Genomic DNA, 20554 nt, shown 5'->3' with positions numbered 1-20554 from the left:
AGGGTGTGCCTGGGCACACCACTTATGCACGCCTATGGTGCCGGCCTTTCTCTCGGCTTGGAGAAAAGGCAGAGGAAAGTTGCTCTTTTGGTGGGGCCAGAGAACGGGCTGATTCAAAAGATGAGTCGCCTCTCCCCACTCTCCAGTCACCGAGGTTTTGTGTATCTGTTCTAAAAACTGAAAACAGTTGTGTTGGACTACAACCCCCATCTTGGTTTGGCTGGGGTGTTGGGAACTGCAGTCCAACACACCTGGAGGGCGACAGGTTGGTGGAGGCGGATTAAAACTCCTGCATCAAAGTAATCTAGGTTGACCATATGGAAAGGAGGACAGGGCTCCTGTATCTTTAACCGTCGTATAGAAAAGGGGATTTCAGCAGGTGTCATTTGTATATATGGAGAACCTGGTGAAATTCCCTCTTCATCACAACAGTTAAAGCTGCAGGAGCCCAGCCTTCTTTTGAATCTGGTCACTCTAGTATAACTCCTGCAGCTTTAACTGCTGTGATGAAGAGGGGATTTAACCAGATGCTGCATGCATACAAATGACACCTGCTGAAATTCCTTTTTCTAGGCAACTGTTAAAAGATGCAGGAGCCCTGTCCTCCTTTTCATATGGTCACACTAAAGTAACCCAAGTTCTGAAACAAGCCCAGCCCAGTTCCTGTGATCTATCTGTTGCTCTGTTGTGCTCCGTCGTTCCCCGTGTGCTCGTGTCCTCTTGAGTTTCAAGGCATCTTTTGTTTAAAGGGAGGCAGTAGCGGAGTGGCGGCCCCTTGGGCGAGGAGGGACATGGTGAGCCAAGGACACGGAGGAAGCCTGCAGCGTGAAGAGGGGATTCGTTCAAGTTGATCTGATGAGAAACGAAAGCTGTTTGGACTGCGACCATGTGTGAAATGCAGTCACAGTGCGAGAGGCCTGCCAGGGATTCCCAGGGCTGTTTTCAGAGGCTGTTAATCCACAGCTTTTCTTCTTTTAATGGACATTGATGAAAGGGGTGAAACGAGCGTGGAAAATGCCCATTCTGTTCTCCACTTTTCCACATGAGCCTTTCACAGGCTGGTCTGGGCAGCGCTTGGGAAGTTTGCACCTCTAAACAACACAATGCAGCCTGTGTTTGCCCTGTAAACCCTGCCCCCGCCTCCGCCACACTTTTCCAACCCTCCTCCCTGCTGCTTAGTGATGCTGATGAAATCTGTGAATACAATCTCGTGATATAAATCTTCCTCTGCTCGTAATACTTGATCGTCCACCATGAGCTGATCCTAGTACTGTTACTCTGTCTGTAATTAAGGAGACTTATCTGATGCCTTGAGGCCCAGCATTGGGCAAAAGGCGGGATCATCATCATCTTAAACTGCTGTTCTGCTTTTGCACCATCGCCAGCATCCCTCTTGACTCACACTGTGTGCCAGTGGAGTGTACTGGTTAAGAGTAGTCCTAGGAAGTCCTAGGTTCAAATACCCACTCGACCATGAATCTCACGGGGTGATTGTGGGCCAGTCACTCTCCTTCAGCCCAACCTACCTCACAGGGTTGTTGTGAAGAGAAAATGCAGAGGGAAGGGGAAGAATCACATTGGAGACCAAAACATCTCAAGAGCATCAGGTTGGGGAAAGTTGGGTCTTAAAAACTAGCTCAGAGCTCTGAATCAGTTGCACGCGGTGACGGTTCATTAACTACAACTCCCATCAGCCTCAGCAAGGATGGTAGTTGTAGTCCAACACATCTGGAGGGAGGGCACCAGGTTGGCTGATGAGGCCGGTAACCACTGATGGTATGCAATCAAGAGTCTGATTGACAGTTTGCTGAGTCTTGGTGAGAAATGTCCCACTATCCCCTGAGGCAGGTGCTTCACTCTGCCCAATGGTTGGTCCGGCCCTGATTTAATGGTACCAGTTTCCCAGGTGAGTTTCTAGGCATTTAGAAATTCAGTGAGTGAGATCCAGTTAGTAAGAGAATCAGAAACAAGTGTGAGAGGGTGTTAAGTTAGGGTGACCATATGAAAAGGAGGACAGGGCTCCTGTATCTTTAACAGTTGCATAGAAGAGGGAATTTCAGCAGGTGTCATTTGTATATATGGGGAACCTGGTGAAATTCCCCCTTCATCACAGCAGTTAAAGGTGCAGGAGCTATACTAGAGTGACCAGATTTTAAAGAGGGCAGGGCTCCTGCAGCTTTAACTGTTCTGATGAAGAGGGAATTTCACTAGGTTCTCAATATATACAAATGAGACCTGCTGAAATTCCCTTTTCAATAGAACTGTTAATGATACAGGAGCCCTGTCCTCCTTTCCATATGGTCACCCTAGTTAAGTTATAATTTAAACAGACACTCGAATAGCCCATGAAAGCTTTTGCCACCATACATTTGTTAGGATTTTGAGGCTCATTGTTGTTTTGCTGCAAAATTGACATGCAGGGCTACTGCTCTGGAATTTTTTTAAATAGAATTACGTATGATTATTTTTAATGGCTCTGTGTTCATGCTCTCTGTTTTTGCTGCCTCATAGATCTACTTTTCCTCATTGTAATTGTAATCCTATGGGCCTATTGGAGTCCACTGGGAGAAGAGCCTTCAGTGTGGTGGCCCCCTTCCTACGGAATTCTCTGCTTCTGGCGCCTCCTGAAAACGTCATTTCAGGAAGCTTTCCTTGAGTGGCCAGACTCAGTTTACCGGAATTCAGGTTTGATCAGAAGGATTCTGTTCTTTTTAAAATAGTTTTTTTTTTAATATGGTGTATTTTTTTCACCACTCAAAATCTTTTGGATGTGGAGTGGTATATAAATATTGTAAATAAATAAATCCCCCTTGATGGCTCGTTAGGCCTGAAAGGTAGGAGAATAAATGGTTTTTATATATAAAAAAGGAAAGGAACCTCTCGTGCAAGCACTGAGTCATTACTGACTCTTGGAGGGATGCTAGCTTTCGCTGACGTTTTCTTGGCAGGCCTTATAGCGGGGTGGTTTGCCGTTGCCTTCCCCGGCCATTATTACCTTTCCCCCAGCTAACTGGGTACTCATTTTACCAACCTCGGGAGGATGGAAGGCTGAGTCGACCCGAGCCGGCTGCCTGAAACCAGCTTCCGCTGGGATCGAACTCAGGCTGTGGGGAGAGTTTCAGCTGTAGAAACTGCTGCTTTACCGCTCTGCGCCACACGAGGCTCACTTTTATATATAAACAACAATGTTTTATCCCACTCCCCCCACAAGGAGTTTGAGGAGGCATGGAAGCCCCTCTATCATCCCTGTAATACTCTCAACAACCCTGGGAGGTAGGCAATGTTGAGAGTGACTTGTCCAAAGTCCCCTGGGGCCACATGGCTCTTCTTGCGTCCCCTGGCAGATATGAAGCCTAATAGGAAGACTGAGACAAGACTTGAAGGGTCTCAGATCAAACTTTTAGTCCCAGATTTGATGCCAGAGACTGCATCCAAGGTGACCCAGCGTAGGAAGTGCCACTTGAAACACAGCGCTGGAGCATGAGAAAAGGGGGGAAATGGATGACCCCCAGAGAGAGAACTGACATTTCAAAAACACTCTTTTGTTTTCAGCTTGGAGAATAAACTTGGGATTGGGTTTCAGCACGCAAACTCCCCCTGCCCAGCGTTAACCAAACTTTCTCAGGCTGAGCCTTATTCTTCAGCTATTCCTCGGGCTCTTTTATGCTGTCACAGCCTCCTGCTTAATCCCTTAGCAACGCACTGGGGCTATTTCAATTGCTGCCAATTGCCTCTGAATTGGCATTCAGGCCAACTAAACCCCAGGCTAAAGATGAAAGGGGGAGGGGCAATACCATCTCTGGTTCCTGCAGCCAAGGCCTGTGTATGTGTGTGTTTGGACCAGAAGTAGCTAGGGAAAAAGCTCAAATCAAGACCGCACCCGTTACGGTGCTTTCTAGAGCCGAATTCGGCATCCAGAAATGCAGAACTTCGCGGTCAGAATCATAGAAGTGATGTTTGCATGCATGTGGATTTTTTTTTTTTTTTTTTACAGAACTTAGAGGATGCAAGCCTAAACACACTTACGTAGCAGGACGTTTGTTGAAACCAATGGGGCTTATTTCTGAGTAGGCATGTATAGGATTGCACTGTTAATCTGCATCTAAGGTTTCAGTGGGTTTTTTAAAAATAAATAAATAAATAAATAAATAAATAAATACACTTTTTTTGTTGTTGCAAAGAATGGAGCTCCAAGAAGCAAATGGAAGAGGAACAGGAATGGAGACTGGCGAAATAGGAGAAATTATTTATTATTGAGTCTTTATCTCCCCTTCCTCCTACGAGCTTACAGCTGTAGAAATGGCCTCCCTGCCCTCATTTTATCCTCACAACAGCCCTGCAAGGTAGGTCGGGGTCAGTGCATGTTTGGCCAACGTTGTTCAGTAAGCTTCATGGCTGAGTGTTGATTTGACCTGGTCTCCCTCCTCACCAGTCCAGCCCCTACACCACACTGGTTCTCTACCACTCACATGAGAGTCAGACACACTAACAGGAATACCGATGGCTGCAACATACCATGTAAACTTATGGAAAGATCTGGTGGATTAACTAGGATGTCTGTCTCAAACTCTTTCATAGAAAGCCGAGAAGTATAACTACAGGAGTTTTATACAGGGAAGGTTGTCTACCTTTTGGCAGTACTTTGCGTGTATACTATGGTGATCTCTTCATTGTCCATCTGATAGTGTTCTTTTTGTCTTTTGTTGGTTGTTTATTAAAATGAGAGAGAGAGAGAGAGAGAGAGAGAGAGAGAGAGAGAGAGAGAGAGAGAGAGAGAGATGGACACTAAAGCAGCATTCAGAGACAATGGAGGGGAACCAGATTTTTTTTTTAAGGGCATTTCCCCAGTACATGGCAAGGAAATAGCAGCTTAGTTTATCCGGCTTTAAATTGGCTCCAGTATCAGAAGTAGCATGCATCTGTTGCACTAGTTTCTGGGGAACATGAGATGGAGGCTGCTGTTGCACTCCTGACCTGCTCGTGAACTTCCCAGAAGTATCTGGCTGGTCAGGGTGTGAACAGAACGCTGACCTAGCAGGCATTTGGTCTGACCCAGCATGGATTGTCTGGCGTTCTTAACTCTTCAGTCAGTCACAATGGCCCTTCTCTGTATTTTATTTAGTTCTGTATTTAAGGGCGCGCACACCATGCACCCTTAGTTAAGGCTCAAAAGGGGGGGGAAAACACAAGTTCCACCACTGAAAAGAGGAATTGCGGAGGACTGGTCATTCTAACCTTAATAAAACTGAAAAGGTTTTGCCAATCTTTCTGAAATTTGCATATGCCAGAAAGAAACGCCTATTTTACATAACCTGAACATTTTCAGGAAGATTGGTTAACAATTGAGGGAGAAAGGGCAGTTAACAGTGTGTGTGTGTGGGATTATGCTCATTGAGCCACCTTGAGCCTGTTGCTATATTACCCTAACCTACCTCGAAGTGGTGTTGTAAGAGGAATAAGACAGGGAGCATGTATACCACCCTGATCTTCTTGGAGGAAGGGTGGTATGGAAATAAAAGCTGTGGTGTTAAAACAGGTGCTCTCCTACCACTGCGCTAGTGCTCCTCTATAGATTTTATTTATTATTACATTTGTATCCTGCCTTTTTTTTTTCTCTTACAAGCAAGCCATCGCGGCTGACACGATCCTCCTCCTCCTCTCCATTTTATCTTCCAAACAACCCTGTGAGGTAGGTTAGGCTGAAAACGACTGGCCCGAAGTCAACCAATGAGATTCATGGGCGAATGAGGATTAGAACGAGGACCTCCCGAGTTTCTCTGGTCCCAATAACGTGCTTTTCGTAACATCTTCCCTGATGAAGAGAGCTGGAGATCTCGAAAGCTTGCAGATTTTTTTGGGTGACGTCTGAGATGGTCTAATAAAATACACTATATGTATTTTGGAAGGTGATCATTTTAAAACCTCTGCATTCTGCATTCCGATAGCGTTACGGAGCGTCGATGGCCGCAGCCCCGTTTTTGCAACTTTGCAGGATGTGCCTGACCGTGAAATAAGCGCTGTGCTGGTAATTACCGCTCAGCGGCCCTGTTGCTATCTCAACATCGGCTGTACTTCAAAAAGAAAACTCACGTCCAAAGCAGGCGGCTTCCCAGAGAGTTTTATTAACATTGTCAGAGCTCCTGGGGACGGTGAGGCGCAAACGAAAACATGTTATATCCCCCAAAAAACGATTCGCCACAATTCTAGCCCTTGTGGAGGTGTCTGTGCTTCATTCACATGGCAGTGGAGTGTTTCGAAGTCCTCGAAAGCTTCCTTGGTTGGGAGAGAAATACCGTGGCTTTTCAAGTCCCTTGCCTCCTCTGGCTTTCTTCGAGCTCCATCTGGTGCCGAGGCGGTGCCCACATGGCGTTAGCTGAACCGCTTCCAGAGAAGGACTTGCCCGTAGTTTTGATCCCTCGTCCTTGGACAGCTCAGCCTGCCCACCCCGTCCTCTCAGTGCAGCCCAGGTTTGGCCTTGTGAGGGCAGCAGAGAGCAAAGCTAGCAGCCTCCAGTCGCTTACGCAGGCCCCAGTATGAATACCGGCAGAGGAATACAACGCCAGCATCTGGAAAGAGAGGAAAAGACGACAGAGCTCATTACCAGCCCGATTGCTCAGCTAGTTGCATCAACCTCTTGAAAAGGCTAGGTAGCTTTGCGGCTAGTTCGGACGATCCCAGAACGCATTGTATAAGCACTGCACGTACCGAGAAATTGGTGTGATGAGACAGAGCCGCAACAAAATATTGCAGCGTGCAGTTCAGGATGCCTGCCAGCCAGCCAGGGCCTCTTCCATGACACTACAGTCCATACCCCCTGCCCAAACATGCAGCATTCTGCATATGCTCAGTCCGCAATGGACTATTTTGTGTTTTTTTAAGGTCCCCGAAGTTTCCTGTACTTCTGTAAACCTTGGAGTTTGCAGAAGCATGTTGATCGATTGCATTTATATCCCGCCTTTTTTCCTCCAAGGAACCCAAGGCGGCATACATAATCCTCCTCCTCTTTATTTCTATCCTCACAACAACAGCAACCCTGTGAGGTAGGTTGAGCTGAGAGTCTGTGACTGGCCCAAAGTCACCCAGTGAACTTCCGTGGCCGAGTGGGGACTAGAACCCGGATCTCCCGACTCCCAGTCCAACACTCTAGCCACTACACCACCACACTGGCTTTGTTTGTACTTCTGCTCTGTTAGTTTGATCAGTGGTCCCATTTGGGCTGCAACTGCTCTGGCCTGCACAAGCTGAAGTCGCTCCGGGAGCGAATGATGGAGGCCCAATAATGCGAGTGGGAATGTGACAAGAATGGGCAGACACTTCACAGTAACTTTTAAAAAAAAAATCAACAGCAGAAATTGCATCCTCAGGTTTGCCCAAAGCTGATGTGGCTGCATTGCTCAAAGCCTCCCCTCTGCACCCCCTGGATTTAAGAGCTGCGTCCATTGATTCAGATGTGGGGAGGGGCACCACCTGCAGGGTTAATAGCTGTGCATCACATGCGGAGTTAGTTAAAAGCTGGAGAGTGGCTATTTAGCTTCAGAAAGGACAGCGAACATTCTTGCAGCGGTAGCAGGGGTGCGGTCTGCAAACAGAAGGAAAAAAAGGTGGGATGGAAAATGCCCCCCCCCAATGTTGCCCACCTGTGGCGTAGTGCCACAGCTAGCAGAGGAGGAAGCGGCTTTTCGAAGCCCAGACCTGAATGCAGCAGTGCAAGGAGGGGCATTTTGCCCTCCCTCTCTCTCTCTGCTGTATGAAGAGCAGGGGGGACGACGATGATGCATGGCACACAGCACGTGTTCCCCCGACTCTAATTTTCACCTCCTCTGTGCTGGCATCCTTGAATCCAGGGGTGGATAGAAAGAAGATCTTGGGGTGATTTGCTGGAAGGACGTGGAGAAGTGATATGGGGAGAGGGCAGGGGTAACTCAGGGGTGGAGCCCCTGCCTGGCGGGCACAAGGTCCCAGGTTCGATCTCCCGCATTTCCATGTAGGGGTAAGAAAGGATTGTGCCTGAAACCCCGGAGAGCTCCTGCCAGTCAGTGTCGACCATATGGGGCTAGATGGATCCGTTGTCTGAATCAGTAGAAGGTGGCACCCTCTCTTGCTCTGATTTCTGACGCTCAAAGATTGAACAGCAGCAGCAAAGCAAAATACCCACCCCACCACCACTGAAATGAATTTGGAATTGGGCTCAGAAATCCTGCATTTTGATCACCAGAACTGAACAGAGTTCAAATTCTTGGGCTCAAAATCCCTTAGTTCTAAGCGTACGTCTTTTGCACCTAGCCCCAGATGGTAGATAAGAACATCAGAAGAGCCCTGATGCTGGATCAGACCAAGGGCCCATCTGGTCCAGCACTCTGTTCACACAGTGGCCAACCAGCCATCGGCCAGGGAGGAACAAGCAGGGCATGGTGCAACAGCACCCTCCCACCCATGTTCCCCAGCACACAGGCTTACTGCCTCTAATACTGGAGATAGCACACAGGGCTAGTAGCATTGATATCCTTCGTCTCCAGGAATTTATCCAACCCCCTTTTAAAGCCATCCAAATTGGTGGCCCTCGCTGCATCTTGTGGCAGTGAGTTCCATAATTTAACTCTGAGCTGTGTGAAGAAGTCCTTCCTTTTATCTGTCTAGTATCTCCCACCCATCAGCTTCATGGGATGACCTCGAGTTCTAGTATTTTGAGAGAGGGAGGAAAATGTCTCCCTACCCACATTCTCCATACCATGCATGATTTTGTACCTTACCCGCGCAGGGCCTGCTTTTGCTGCCCTAAAGATTAGCACGGGACCAATGAATTTGAGCATTAGAAGGAGCCATGTTGCCTCACCACCACCACAACACACACACTTATTGTGACACAAGAGTGTTGAAGTTAGCGTGCAGCTTTGGTTTTCTGCCCAGCCTTGGCTGGAACCTGCTTTGCATAAACGCCTTGTTTCGAAAAGACAGCCGCTCCCGACCGGCGCGACCTGATTAACAGGCTTTGGAGACCAACCCCTGCTTGGCAGGAACGGTCCATCCGCTGAAGCCACCCTCCTCCCCGCCCGTGTTATACCAGAGATGCCAATTAATTCCTCCCACGAAGGACAACGTGCCCCAAACCTGACGACTTGGACTGGCGGCAGCGGAAGGCGGTGGCAATAGGGCTGGGCTCAGGCGCCCTCATGTGAAGAGAAGAGCAGGTTGAAACCTGGCTGCCCACTGGTTTACCTGGTCTAACCCTGAAGACTCTCTGGCTGTCTACTGGATGAGCTGCACAAACTCTGCATCACGGGGCAGGCGGAGGAAGGCCGTGACCGAGAGGGTGCTGTGGCACACCTATCCTACTCGGGGGTTTCCTTGCGGGCAGCTGGGCAGCCGCTGTGTGAACAGAATGCTGGGCTAGATGGACCCTTGGCCTGATGCGATATGGCTCTTTTGTTCCTAAGACAAAACGACTCGAAAAGCAGGGGGCTAGGAAAGGTGGCGGTCACAGGGCAAAGGTAGCTGGTATTAACATTCAAAGCCCTAAATGGCTTGGGGCCAGGTTATTTGAAGGAACGCCTCCTCCCACATGTGCCTGCCTGGACCTTAAGAGAGACTGAAAGAACTGGGCATGTTTAGCCTGGAGAAGAGAAGATTGAGGGGAGACATGAGAGCACTCTTCAAATACTTAAAAGATTGTCACACAGAGGAGGGCCAGGATCTGTTCTTGATCCTCCCAGAGTGCAGGACACGGAATAACAGGCTCAAGTTAAAGGAAGCCAGATTCCGGCTGGACATCAGGAAAAACTTCCTGTTAGAGCAGTACGACAATGGAATCAGTTACCTAGGGAGGTTGTGGCCTCTCCCACACTAGAGGCCTTCAAGAGGCAGCTGGACAAGGATCTGTTGGGGATGCTTTAGGGTGGATTCCTGCATTGAGCAGGGGGTTGGACTCGATGGCCTTGTAGGCCCCTTCCAACTCTGCAATTCTATGATTCTGTGATCATCCACAGGGGTCCTTCTCCGTGAGTCCCTGCCAAAGGAAGTGAGGCAGGTGGCTACTAGGATGAGGGCCTTCTCCGCTGTGGCACCCCGGCTGTGGAATGTGCTCCCCAGAGAGGTCTGCCTGGTGCCGACATGGTACTCCTTTCATCGCCAGCTGAAGACCTTTTAATTCTCTCAGTATTTTAACACTTAATTTTAACTTAAATTTAAATGTTACTGTTCTAATTGTGTATTTTAATCTTATATCAATTTCTGCTGCGTGGTTTTATCCTGGTTGTGCTTTTTATACTGTATTTTGTATTTGCGTTTTTAGACTGTTGGTTGTTTTATTATGGTTTTAAATTTTGTGAACTGCCCAGAGAGCTTCAGCTATTGGGCGGTATAAAAATGTAATAAATAAATAAGCTAGACAGGCTAAGAAAGCAGGGGACTTCATGGAAAAGGCCCAGAAGAGGAAAGAAACTCTGGCAGAGAGAAGGGATACAGTGGCAGAAAGGGATGGATCCGAAGAACCAGCGTGGTGTAGTGGTATGAGTGTTGGACTGGGACTTGGGAGATCCAGGTTTGAGGCTCTACTCATCTTGGGTTCCTTGCAAGAGGAAAAATGGCAGGATATAAACGTAACAAATACATAAATAACAAAGTTCTGCTTTGATAAGGATTTATCAAAGTTCTCTTTATGTGGGACGAAGAGAACTTGAGGTTTTCGGAAAACCCAAGCGGCTACATTCATTCAGCCAGTTCAAGAGCTTTAAGCAGGATTGCCACCCTCTGTTTTCTGACAGGTGGCCCATCTTTAACACCTGCATGGCAGGCAGGCACAACATGGTCCTCTCCCTGCTGGGAATTGCTGAACCTACTGAATTTGGCCGATGCAGATGGGCGGAAGTTTCGTTTTGGTTCATTTCGTGATAAGAATTTGCTAGAATTTGCAAAGTTCTTCATATTCAGGAGAGAAAGACCTTGAGATGTAGAAACACTGAACGCAGGGGAAAGCAAAACTGTCAGGTTGTCCCACCCCACTGCCAAAGCATCGGGTACTTTCGGATTTAGAACATGCCAAATCTGCTAAAAATGCCTGTAACAGCACCTCACCCCCGCATGGAATGAGTTTCTAGCAAAGTATGATGTCTGGAAGCTTTGAAAGCAGTGTCAGAATGGAGGATTTGTTGGGAGCCCTCCATAATTAAATAGTTGAGCTGTTTGAACTCCTTAACTATAATACCTTCAGTATAAATGGGATGATTTGCTTCTGGGCCAGGGCTGCAGTGCCAGAACACCATACATCAGGTGGCAAAACTGCCCAGAGGGCAAATCTGCCTGGCAGAGCTTCACCAGCCCAAGAAAAATAGCAAGCGGTGGCATGGGAGAGCAAAATAACAACCCCGCAGTGGCTGTGATCCAAAGATCTCCTCGGTGATTGTGAGGCTCCAATGCACACTCAAAGTACTCGTCCCGAAGGGTTGCTCTGTTTACTTCAGTGGGGTGGGCAGCTCTGGGCCACACAGAAGGGATTTGCACCTGCTGCCACTGAAGTGGATGGCGAAGCATATTCGTGAAGGACCTCTGTGTGCACACTGGAGCATAAGCGGAGCTCCAGGGGAACACGGATGATGGCTTCGCATCAAAGAATCATAGAATAGCAGAGTTGGAAGGGGCCTACAAGGCCGTTGAGTCCAACCCCCTGCTCAATGCAGGAATCCACCCTAAAGTATCCCTGACAGATGGTTGTCCAGCTGCCTCTTGAAGGCCTCTAATGTGGGAGAACCTACAACCTCCCTAGGTAACTGGTTCCATTGTCGTACTACTCTAACAGTCAGGAAGTTTTTCCTGATGTCCATCCGGAATCTGACTTCCTGTAACTTGAGCCTGTTATTCCGTGTCCTGCACTGTGGGAGGATCGAGGAGAGATCCTGGCCTTCCTCTGTGTGGCAACCTTTTAAGTCTTTGAAGAGTGCTCTCATGTCTCCCATCAATCTTCTCTTCTCCAGGCTAAACATGCCCAGTTCTTTAAGTCCTTTTCACCGCTGCCAGCACTCTGGAATGTTCTCTGTAAAATGGCAGCTCTCTCTCCTAACACATTTGCTGGAGGTTATTAGCTGGTGCACCACCAGCGTTAAGCCATGGCTTGCAGTTTTTTAGAGACCCAGGCAAGATTTTGGGAGCTACATCTATATGCAGCGAAAGAAATGTGTGGTTTGCGGCTTTCTCTGGTATGGCGGTATGAGTGAAAGGAAGAGCACCTATCTCAGCCGAATTTGTGTTTGTCACCAAACTTTGAAAGGCAGAGGAGCCTTGCCAGGGAAACAGATGGCAACTCAACCATTGATTCATCAGAGCAATAGGCCATGGCTGTTGCCAAATACCCATGGCCCTTTTCCTTGGTTTTCCTCCTCCTCCACCCTCCCTTGATGCCATTGGCTTATCTGCTCTGATGTCACAGAGGGGTATGTCCAGTCTTGGCTTATGCAGATGAATGTTAAAGGGACAAGACCACAGAAGAGCTTGAATTTTAAGGCTCACGAGGAACCCCTTTTCCTGACTTTCTTCTCCAACAGCATGGCACAAGGCAAGCCACTCCCCTCAATATTTTAGAGCAGGGGGGAAATGAAGATTCAAAGTATACCACGTCTCGTTTATCTTCCCAAAGTGTTTTCCACAAAATGGCTGTTGTTTCGCAATCGACTTAGGCAGAAAAAACTTTTTAGGTTTTTTTTTTTTTAGTGTAAATGGAAGTCGAATTGGAGGGAAGGAAAGTAGCGGGAAGGTGAGCTTATTTATATAATCCGAAGTCCATTTTTAGGGATCACCGGTCAGTTAAGGTGTCAAAAACTGGGGCAGATGTGCTTGAAGAGATTAGCTGGGCTTTATGCTCAAGCTGTTAATCATGATTAATCCAGAGAATTACTGCCTATGCAATAAATTAAGTGTCACACAACATTCCTGTCAAGGGATCAGATTTTGTACTCAAAGGTGTCAACCAACTCCCAGGGAAATGCAGTGCAGCTCACATTTCCCCCTCGTACCCTATATTAATTTTATTTCTTACATTTTCATTCTGCCCATCAGCCGAAGCTCTCTGTCGCAACTGGAGAAGTGGGTACAGTTGATGAACAATCAGAACCTGAGGGACACAATCAGCAGAAGGAAGTGGTACAGCTGTTGCCAGACTGTACCACCTCAGACTGCAGGTGGGAAACTTGCCTGTGTAAATCATCGCTGGCATACAAAAACACCTTGCACACAGAAAGCCAGCATGGCAAGGAGGAGGCTAGGCTAAAATCTGTGTAGAAAGTTTTTATTTTAAAAGAACCTGTTGAATCTCCAAACATGAGAAACGTCTCAGGATGCAAAGAGTATATTTGTGTAAAGTCCACAAATAAAAACTTCGCATCCTGAGACATCTCTTTTATTTGGGGTGTACTTTGCACCCCGAGCCTCCAAACATGCAATATACCCCAGGCAGAGTTCAGCTTCACTTTTAAGCTGCAAATGCACTGCTCGTAACTGGTTCTGTTCTCAGTCTGGTGCCCTAAAGCAGGGATTAGCAAAAGGTAGATCTCCAGATGTTTTGGACCTAAACTCCCAGCATTCCTTACTTACTCTGCTGGCAGGGGCTTCTGGGAGTTGAAGTCCAAAACATCTGGAGACGTCGCTGCTGCACAGCCTTGCCCTAACCTGTTCTTGACAGACTCTTGTCCATTATCTTCCTAAAACAGGTTTCTCCAACTTAGTGCCCTCCAGACATTTTGGATCTCAACACCCAGGATTCCTGATCACTGGCAATGTTATCTGGGGCTGATGGGAACTGAAGTCCAACAACCTCTGGAATGCACAAGGTTGGGGAAGACTGGCCTAAAATACTCCTCAAGATGATTCTGGAAAGGTAGTTGCTGCAATCTCTTTTGACAAAGGCGTTTTGACGTTGAGGAGTGCGTGGTCCCATGTTTCCAGCAACGGTGAAAGAGGAAGATCCCATGACCCCACCCTGCAACTTTGTCCAAATTGCAAGGGAACATCATAGGCCGAGAACGCAAATCCATCTGTGATGTACCTTTGTGAACACATGCAATAAACAAATGGAAGGTACTTTGTTTTTGCAATTGTCTCGGGCACCTGCTTCGCTTCCCAATTTCTCAGAATCCCCGGCTTCTGTGTTTTTCCTTTAAACTGCAGGGCAGAATGGAGACGGTGTAGTTTAGAGACGCCCTGAGAACCTCTCCACCAGAAAGAGGGAACCCGCTCTTATTTGTCTGCAGCAAAGGTGTAAAAAGTTTACATCTCAGTAACCCTGTGTGGCATTTGAAGATCACGGCGTTAGGCTCTTTAAAGAGACTTCACTTTTGGGGCTTGGCTTAATGAGGTCCCAGGAAACCACAAACACAGCAATAAAAGAAACTTTACAAGCCAAGAGGTATTAGAATGTCAGAGCACCTTGTAATAACTCCTGCATTGTTAAAACGGCTTTCCCGGTGCAAAGCCCCGGCTGTTAAGGAAGTTAAATACGCGGGTCTTTATTTGAAGGAAGAAAATATTATTCAGTGTCAGTCTGACATGTACTCAAAGCCACCGATGCTGCCAGCCAGCGGCTTTGGTTCTCAGATGCACCTGCGTGGCGGGCATATAAAATTTAATTTTCAGTGCTAAAGTTGCTCGAAAGGAGAGGCCCTGTAACCCGAGATGAAGAAAAGATGGAGTCCTCGCCTGCTCAGCTGCAGCATTTAATAGCCAAGCGGCAGTTAATTAGGTGTCTAAGCGGCTGCGGCAGCTGTTACGCAATATGGCAAAGCAGGACTGAAGTTTGGAGACGCCGTTAACCTACAGCAGGGAATGCACAGATTGGTCTGGTAGTTCTTGGTCTTTCTTTCTGCGTTAGCTCAAAAACAGGACTGGGTCTGAAGAAGTCAACAAGGAAGCAGGCAGCAACCTATCCAGAAGGCTTCTAAAACCAGGGAGACTAACAATGCCCTTCATAGAATCATAGAATAGCAGAGATGGAAGGGGCCTACAAGGCCATCGAGTCCAACCGCCCGCTCAATGCAGGAATCCACCCTAAAGCATCCCTGACAGATAGTTGTCCAGCTGCCTCTGGAATGCCTCTAGTGTGGGAGAGCCCACAACCTCCCTAGGTAACTGATTCCATTGTCGTACTGCTCTAACAGTCAGGAAGCTTTTCCTGATGTCCAGCTGGAATCTGGTTTCCTTTAACTTGAGCCCGTTATTCCGTGTCCTGCACTCTGGGAGGATCGAGAAGAGATCCTGGCCCTCCTCTGTGTGACAACCTTTTAAGTATTTGAAGAGTGCTATCATGTCTCCCCTCAATCTTCTCTTCTCCAGGCTAAACATGCCCAGTTCTTTCAGTATCTCTTCATAGGGCTTTGTTTCCAGACCCCTGATCATCCTGGTTGCCCTCCTCTGAACACGCTCCAGCTTGTCTGTATCCTTCTTGAATTGTGGAGCCCAGAACTTGGACAGAAGTCCTGTTGAATTCAGTGTGTCTTACTCCTGGGTAAACGCACTCAGGATTGCATTGTTAGTCTCCCTGGTTTTAGAAGCCTTCTGGACAGGTTTGGCTTCTCCAAACTTCAGACCCGCTTACTGGGGAATAAGCACCACGGATGTAAGCGGGAGGTTATTCCAAGCGAACATAGAGAAAACGATTGTGTTGTGGAAGTGACAACACACAGAAGACTTCTGCGATGTAGCGCTTACTGGTATGGATACTGCGAGTGCCCCACTGTGTCCGGGAGTCTGACAGACACTCCCCCCCTTGTCCACCCCCGGACCCAGTCAGGCACTCCTGACGTGCACACAGAAGAAGCACACACTTGCCCGTCCTGCATCAACGGCAGCCACCAATGATTCAGGAAGAGGAAGTGTGTGATTTTGGTGCGTGGGTGGGCGGCTGCCAAGCACTCGCCAGGTGAATCCAAGCCTCAGAAGAGGCTTGGGCAGGCAGTGGCTGGGCGTGTGCAGGTGAATTTGCCCTCTCCTACTTACTGGACGGTATCATTTCAGGCTGCAGGGGAAGAAATGACAGAGCTGGAATGCCACACATAAAGAAAAACTCCCTTCATATATAAAAATCTAGCATTTTAGGCTAGCATTACGTGCAAGATTTGCATGGGTAGGGAGCATTTTATGGGGTGGGTGGGTGGTATGGAAAGGACATAGACAATATGTCCTTACAAGAGAGCCAGTGTGGTATAGTGGCTAAAGTGTCAAACTGGGAGTCAGGAGTTCCGGGTTCTAGTCCCCACTCGGCCATGGAAAGCCACTGGGTGACTTTAGGCCAGTCACTCTCAGCCCAACCCACCTCACAGGGTTGTTGTTGTGAGGATAAAATGGAGAGGAGGAGGAGGATTATGTCCGCCGACTTGGCTTCCTTGGAGGAAAAAAGGCGGGATATAAATGCAATAATAAATAAATAATACAATATATCCCTGACCGTATCTTACTGTAAATCATCCTGAAAACCCGAAGTAAATGTTTTAAATACAGTAAAAAAATGGTTGTGGTACAAAAGCAAAGAAGGCATCCAAATACACCTCTTCACAGGTTTCTCAGGTTTCCTGTATTTGCAAACCTCGGAGGCTTCCCGCCTAAAAGGGTCATGCGTGGAAGGGCTGTGCGGACATCCGCCGAGGCCTCCTCTAGTGATCTTACCTCCTTCGAGCGCTTCAGTTCCTGACCTGCAGACCGTCATGCTGGTAAGTGTTTCCATGTGCTGACAAATGCTGTGGGGATGAGGGAATAAGGCACCGTCGTGATACAGTTCCAGGTGTCCAATGTAGGGTCGTAACAATCCAGCGTCTTGCAGCGCTGCGTCCCAAAGTAGCCGCCCACCACGTAAAGCTTGTTCCCCGAAGCCAAAGCGTGGCAGGACATCCGCTTCGCCGTCATGTCCCCGACCCGCGTCCACTGGTCCGTTTCACAATCAAAACGGTAAGCCGATGCCGCCGTGTACTCCGTGTCTCCGCCCATGATAAAAATCTGGCTGCCGAGGACGGCGGCCGCAGTGTAGCGCCAGGGCTGGGGGCACTGGGCTTTGATGGTCCACCGGTTCTCCGCCGGATCGTAGCACTGGACTTTGGACACCATGTCGCGGTGAATGCTGGTCCCGCCGAATACGTAGAGCTTCAGCCTGGCGCTGACAACCGCTGCGTTGCTGACGCCATCCCTCAGAGGGGCTACCATGGTCCACTTGTTGGCCACCGGATCGTACTTCTCCACCTGCTTCAGTGAGACGGACGGAGAGGCAGGAAAGACACCGGCCACCGCCGTGTGACCGCCAACAACATACAAGCAGTTTTCTAGTTCCGCAGAGCCATGCCCGAACCGAGCGATAAGCATCGGGGCAGCTTTGGACCACTCCTCGTTCACAGTGTCATAGACCCAGACGTCCTTCGAGACCCCGTTTTCTGAGCCTCTCCCTCCAGTAATGTAGACTTTGCAGCCAATGGCGCATGCGCTGAACTCCTTCCTGGGGCTGGGCAGGTCTGCTTTGGGGATGATCTCTTTCGCCTTGTGGTCCACCTGGTAAACCTTGTCGCACATGAACGTCTGCCCTCCCAAGATGAGCAGGGTGTGCCCAGCTTTGCGCGGCCTGGCACATGGGCTAGTGACCACCCCGTCGTTCTGCAGGATCTTCCTTTTGCACCCAAGAGCCTCCTCCATAATTTGCTTGTTCTGCTCCTCTGTCGTGATCAGCTCCTCGTAGGCCATGGCTTCTTTTAGGCATTCGGAAGGCAGCAAGGCCAGCCGCACGCTCTTTAACAGCTCTGGGAGGAACGGTTTCCGCTTGTCCAAGTCGTATTTGACCCACTGGATGACCGTCTTGAAGACCTTCTCTTCATCCTCGATTTCCAGCTCATCGCTGGAAATCAAGTCCAGTAGGGTGTCCTTGGAGAGGCTATTGAAGTCTTCGCTCCTGTGGACTGTCTCAAAGTTGACCAGGCACATCCTCCAAGAGAGCTCGTACAGCCTCTTGCACTGGTGAGCGTCCGAAAGGACCATCATTCCCAAGCAGTTGGAGGGGTACAGGTTCTTCTCGAGGAACTCGGAGGCGGCATCTCGGATGTCGTGGAACTGCAACATGTCGCCGGCTTCCAGGAGGGACTCTGCGTTCTCCTCGTTGATGATGATCTTGGATGAGTAGGCAAAGTCCAGCAGCAGCTCCAGCACCTCTGGGTGGAGGCTATCGTGGAAATTCACCTCATCGCCCAAACTCTCGCGAAGGCCGTTGCTGAACATGGCCTCGAAATACCTGCTGGAGGCCGCTAGCACAGCCCGGTGGCATGGGAAGGACTTATTCCCAGCTAAGAGAGTGACGTCAGTGAACATGCAGTGCTTCCTCATGGTGTTGAGGTGAGACAGGACACAGTCCGGGTGAGAGGCTTTGTGGAACAGCAAGATGTTCATGGAACCGGTGCTCGTTCGGGATTTACGGTTCTCGTGGACGCTGACCGACATGATGACTGGAGTGCTATCTGTAGACAAGTGAACAAGAGTCCTGAGTTCCAGGGGATAAACAACATTCTCCAGTATGAAAACTTCATTTGTTGCTGACTCACCAAGGCAAGCTCACATTTATCAAACTTGAGACCCCCATCATTCTGCAGGACAAATCCATAGAAGCTAGGTCTTACTAATAACTCTAGAGAGCCAGTATGATGGAATGATTACAATGGTCAACACAGACCGGAGACACCTGGATTAAAATCCCTGCTCGGCCAGAAAATTAATCAGGTTACCTTGGGTCTATAAACATTGTCTCTCAGTCAAGGTCACCTCGCAGGGATGTTGTGAAGATAAAGAGGAGAGGACACTATGAAAGCGACCCATAGTTCTTTGGAAGAAAAGAGTCTCCAGTTTCAGGGGGAATGTCTTGATCCATCCTTAGGAGTAGGTCAACTAAAAGAAGCTCAAAAGTAAAATGCTAGATAGATGCACTCCTGATTGGTTGAATGCCGAGTAAGATAAAGTGAGGTGAGAATCTGCTTTAACTTTCGTTTCCCCCTTCGCCCTTAAAAAATAGAACAAAACTGATATCTAAGGATGTTCCCCACTCCTACGTTGACCCCAGATGTTTCTTGTGGGATTTGCAATACTCAAATTAAGCTTTGTAGTTATCGGCAGTCATTTTCCCTCTATTGAATAAGATGAGCCATTCGGCCAGTTCTCTTCTTGACGTTTAATTTACTTGTACACTGCTCAGAGAACTCTGATTTTTGCGTGGTCTATAAATTAAGAAATAAAGAAATAAATATAAATGCAAGACAAGGGAAATATAATTACAGAGCTAGTGTAACATACTGGCTAACGCTGCAATCCTAAATGTACTTACTAGTAAGTAAACCCCATTAAATTTAACTGGTCTCACTTCTGAATAAACATGCTTAGGATTGTGCTGTGAAAGTCTGAACGATGAAACTGGGAGTCCTCTGTTCGAATTTTGTCTCTGCTATGAACTCATAGCAGAGTCAATTTCAGCCGCGGTCTCCCCCACCCCACCTGCAATATGGGAAGGGGAAGCATAAATAAGGCCTTGTCCTTTGAGGATTATCTTAAGTATTGCAACTACTTAATGTACGAGAGTTAATTTGAACACTTGAAAGCAATATACAAGTGTTAAGGATTTAATTATCCTATTTCCATTAGTTAATAAAATGGAGACTACAACCGTTTGATTGGAATCCCAAGTTTGGGGGGTGCTTTCACAAAATGGCTGCCATGAGAGCGGCTTGCCAATGTACAAAATGGCTGCCGTGGGTGGGCCTGGCCGGTCACAAACACTAATTTCCCAAAAGGCAATGTGATCAGACTAAAAGAAACATAACTTGCCCCAAAGCGAACTACAAGACAGAGGTGTGTATGTCTGAGCACTGAAACACAAAACCATCCTTTCAAACTCAATCAAAGGTGACGCTGGAGGGACGCACTTGGCTTTGCAGTATGCTGGCCATCCCGTTTGTTTGTTTTTTAAAGTATGTTTTAATTGGGAAAAAAAATCTTAAGAAATAAAAATAAAAACCTGAAGGCACAGGAAGCCTGGTAGCACCGAGCCACCATCTTGACGGCACCGCATCTGTGCCATGAGGCCTCGGGCTCCTGCATTGGTGCTCTTTCCTGGCATCTGCACAGGAAGGAGCACCAATGTGGAGTTGCCGGTGCCGGGCAGGGCAGCGTGGAGGGGGGAGGAATGGGGCAGACGGCTCTCCTCCCTCTGACCTTCCTCTTGCTGTCCCATTTCTGCTCTCCCCATTTCTTTTAATCTGTACATGTGAAGCTTCACATCTATAGATTAATTTTAAAAACAACAACGGGGAAGCAACAGGGCAGCTGGAGGGAGGTCAGAGGGAGGAGAGCCGGCTGCTCTGTTCCTCCCCCCTCCGTAGTGCTCGGCTCAGCAGCAGCGGCAGCCTCCCGGCTACCCCATTCCTCTCCTCCTCCTCACACCATCTTTTTTTATTTATTTATTTATTTATTCACAGGGACCTGCGGTGCCCAACTTGGAGCTCCTGGTCTGCCCCCTTCCTTGTCCAGCCCAGTCGATGGCGACCCATCCGGGGGCACCATG

At 48.3% G+C, this 20554-nt stretch overlaps 1 protein-coding gene across 1 annotated transcript in view; it reads right to left on the bottom strand.

The window, feature by feature from the left end:
- Nucleotides 1-6189: 6189 nt before the first annotated feature.
- The window catches only part of KLHL25 (kelch like family member 25), a 36055-nt gene continuing 21690 nt past the window's right edge, over nt 6190-20554 (bottom strand). Inside the window, exons 2-3 of the mRNA XM_063142897.1 lie at nt 16642-18464; nt 6190-6566 (exon numbers count right to left, since the gene is read on the bottom strand). Of these exons, the coding sequence (XP_062998967.1) occupies nt 16678-18447 (1770 nt within the window). The 5' untranslated portion in view covers nt 18448-18464 and the 3' untranslated portion in view covers nt 6190-6566; nt 16642-16677. The remainder of the gene's footprint in view (nt 6567-16641; nt 18465-20554) is intronic.

Source organism: Elgaria multicarinata, chromosome 16 (assembly GCF_023053635.1).
Source record: "Elgaria multicarinata webbii isolate HBS135686 ecotype San Diego chromosome 16, rElgMul1.1.pri, whole genome shotgun sequence".
In the NCBI taxonomy this organism is placed as follows: domain Eukaryota; kingdom Metazoa; phylum Chordata; class Lepidosauria; order Squamata; family Anguidae; genus Elgaria; species Elgaria multicarinata.
This window is presented reverse-complemented; position numbering and strand designations above follow the sequence as displayed.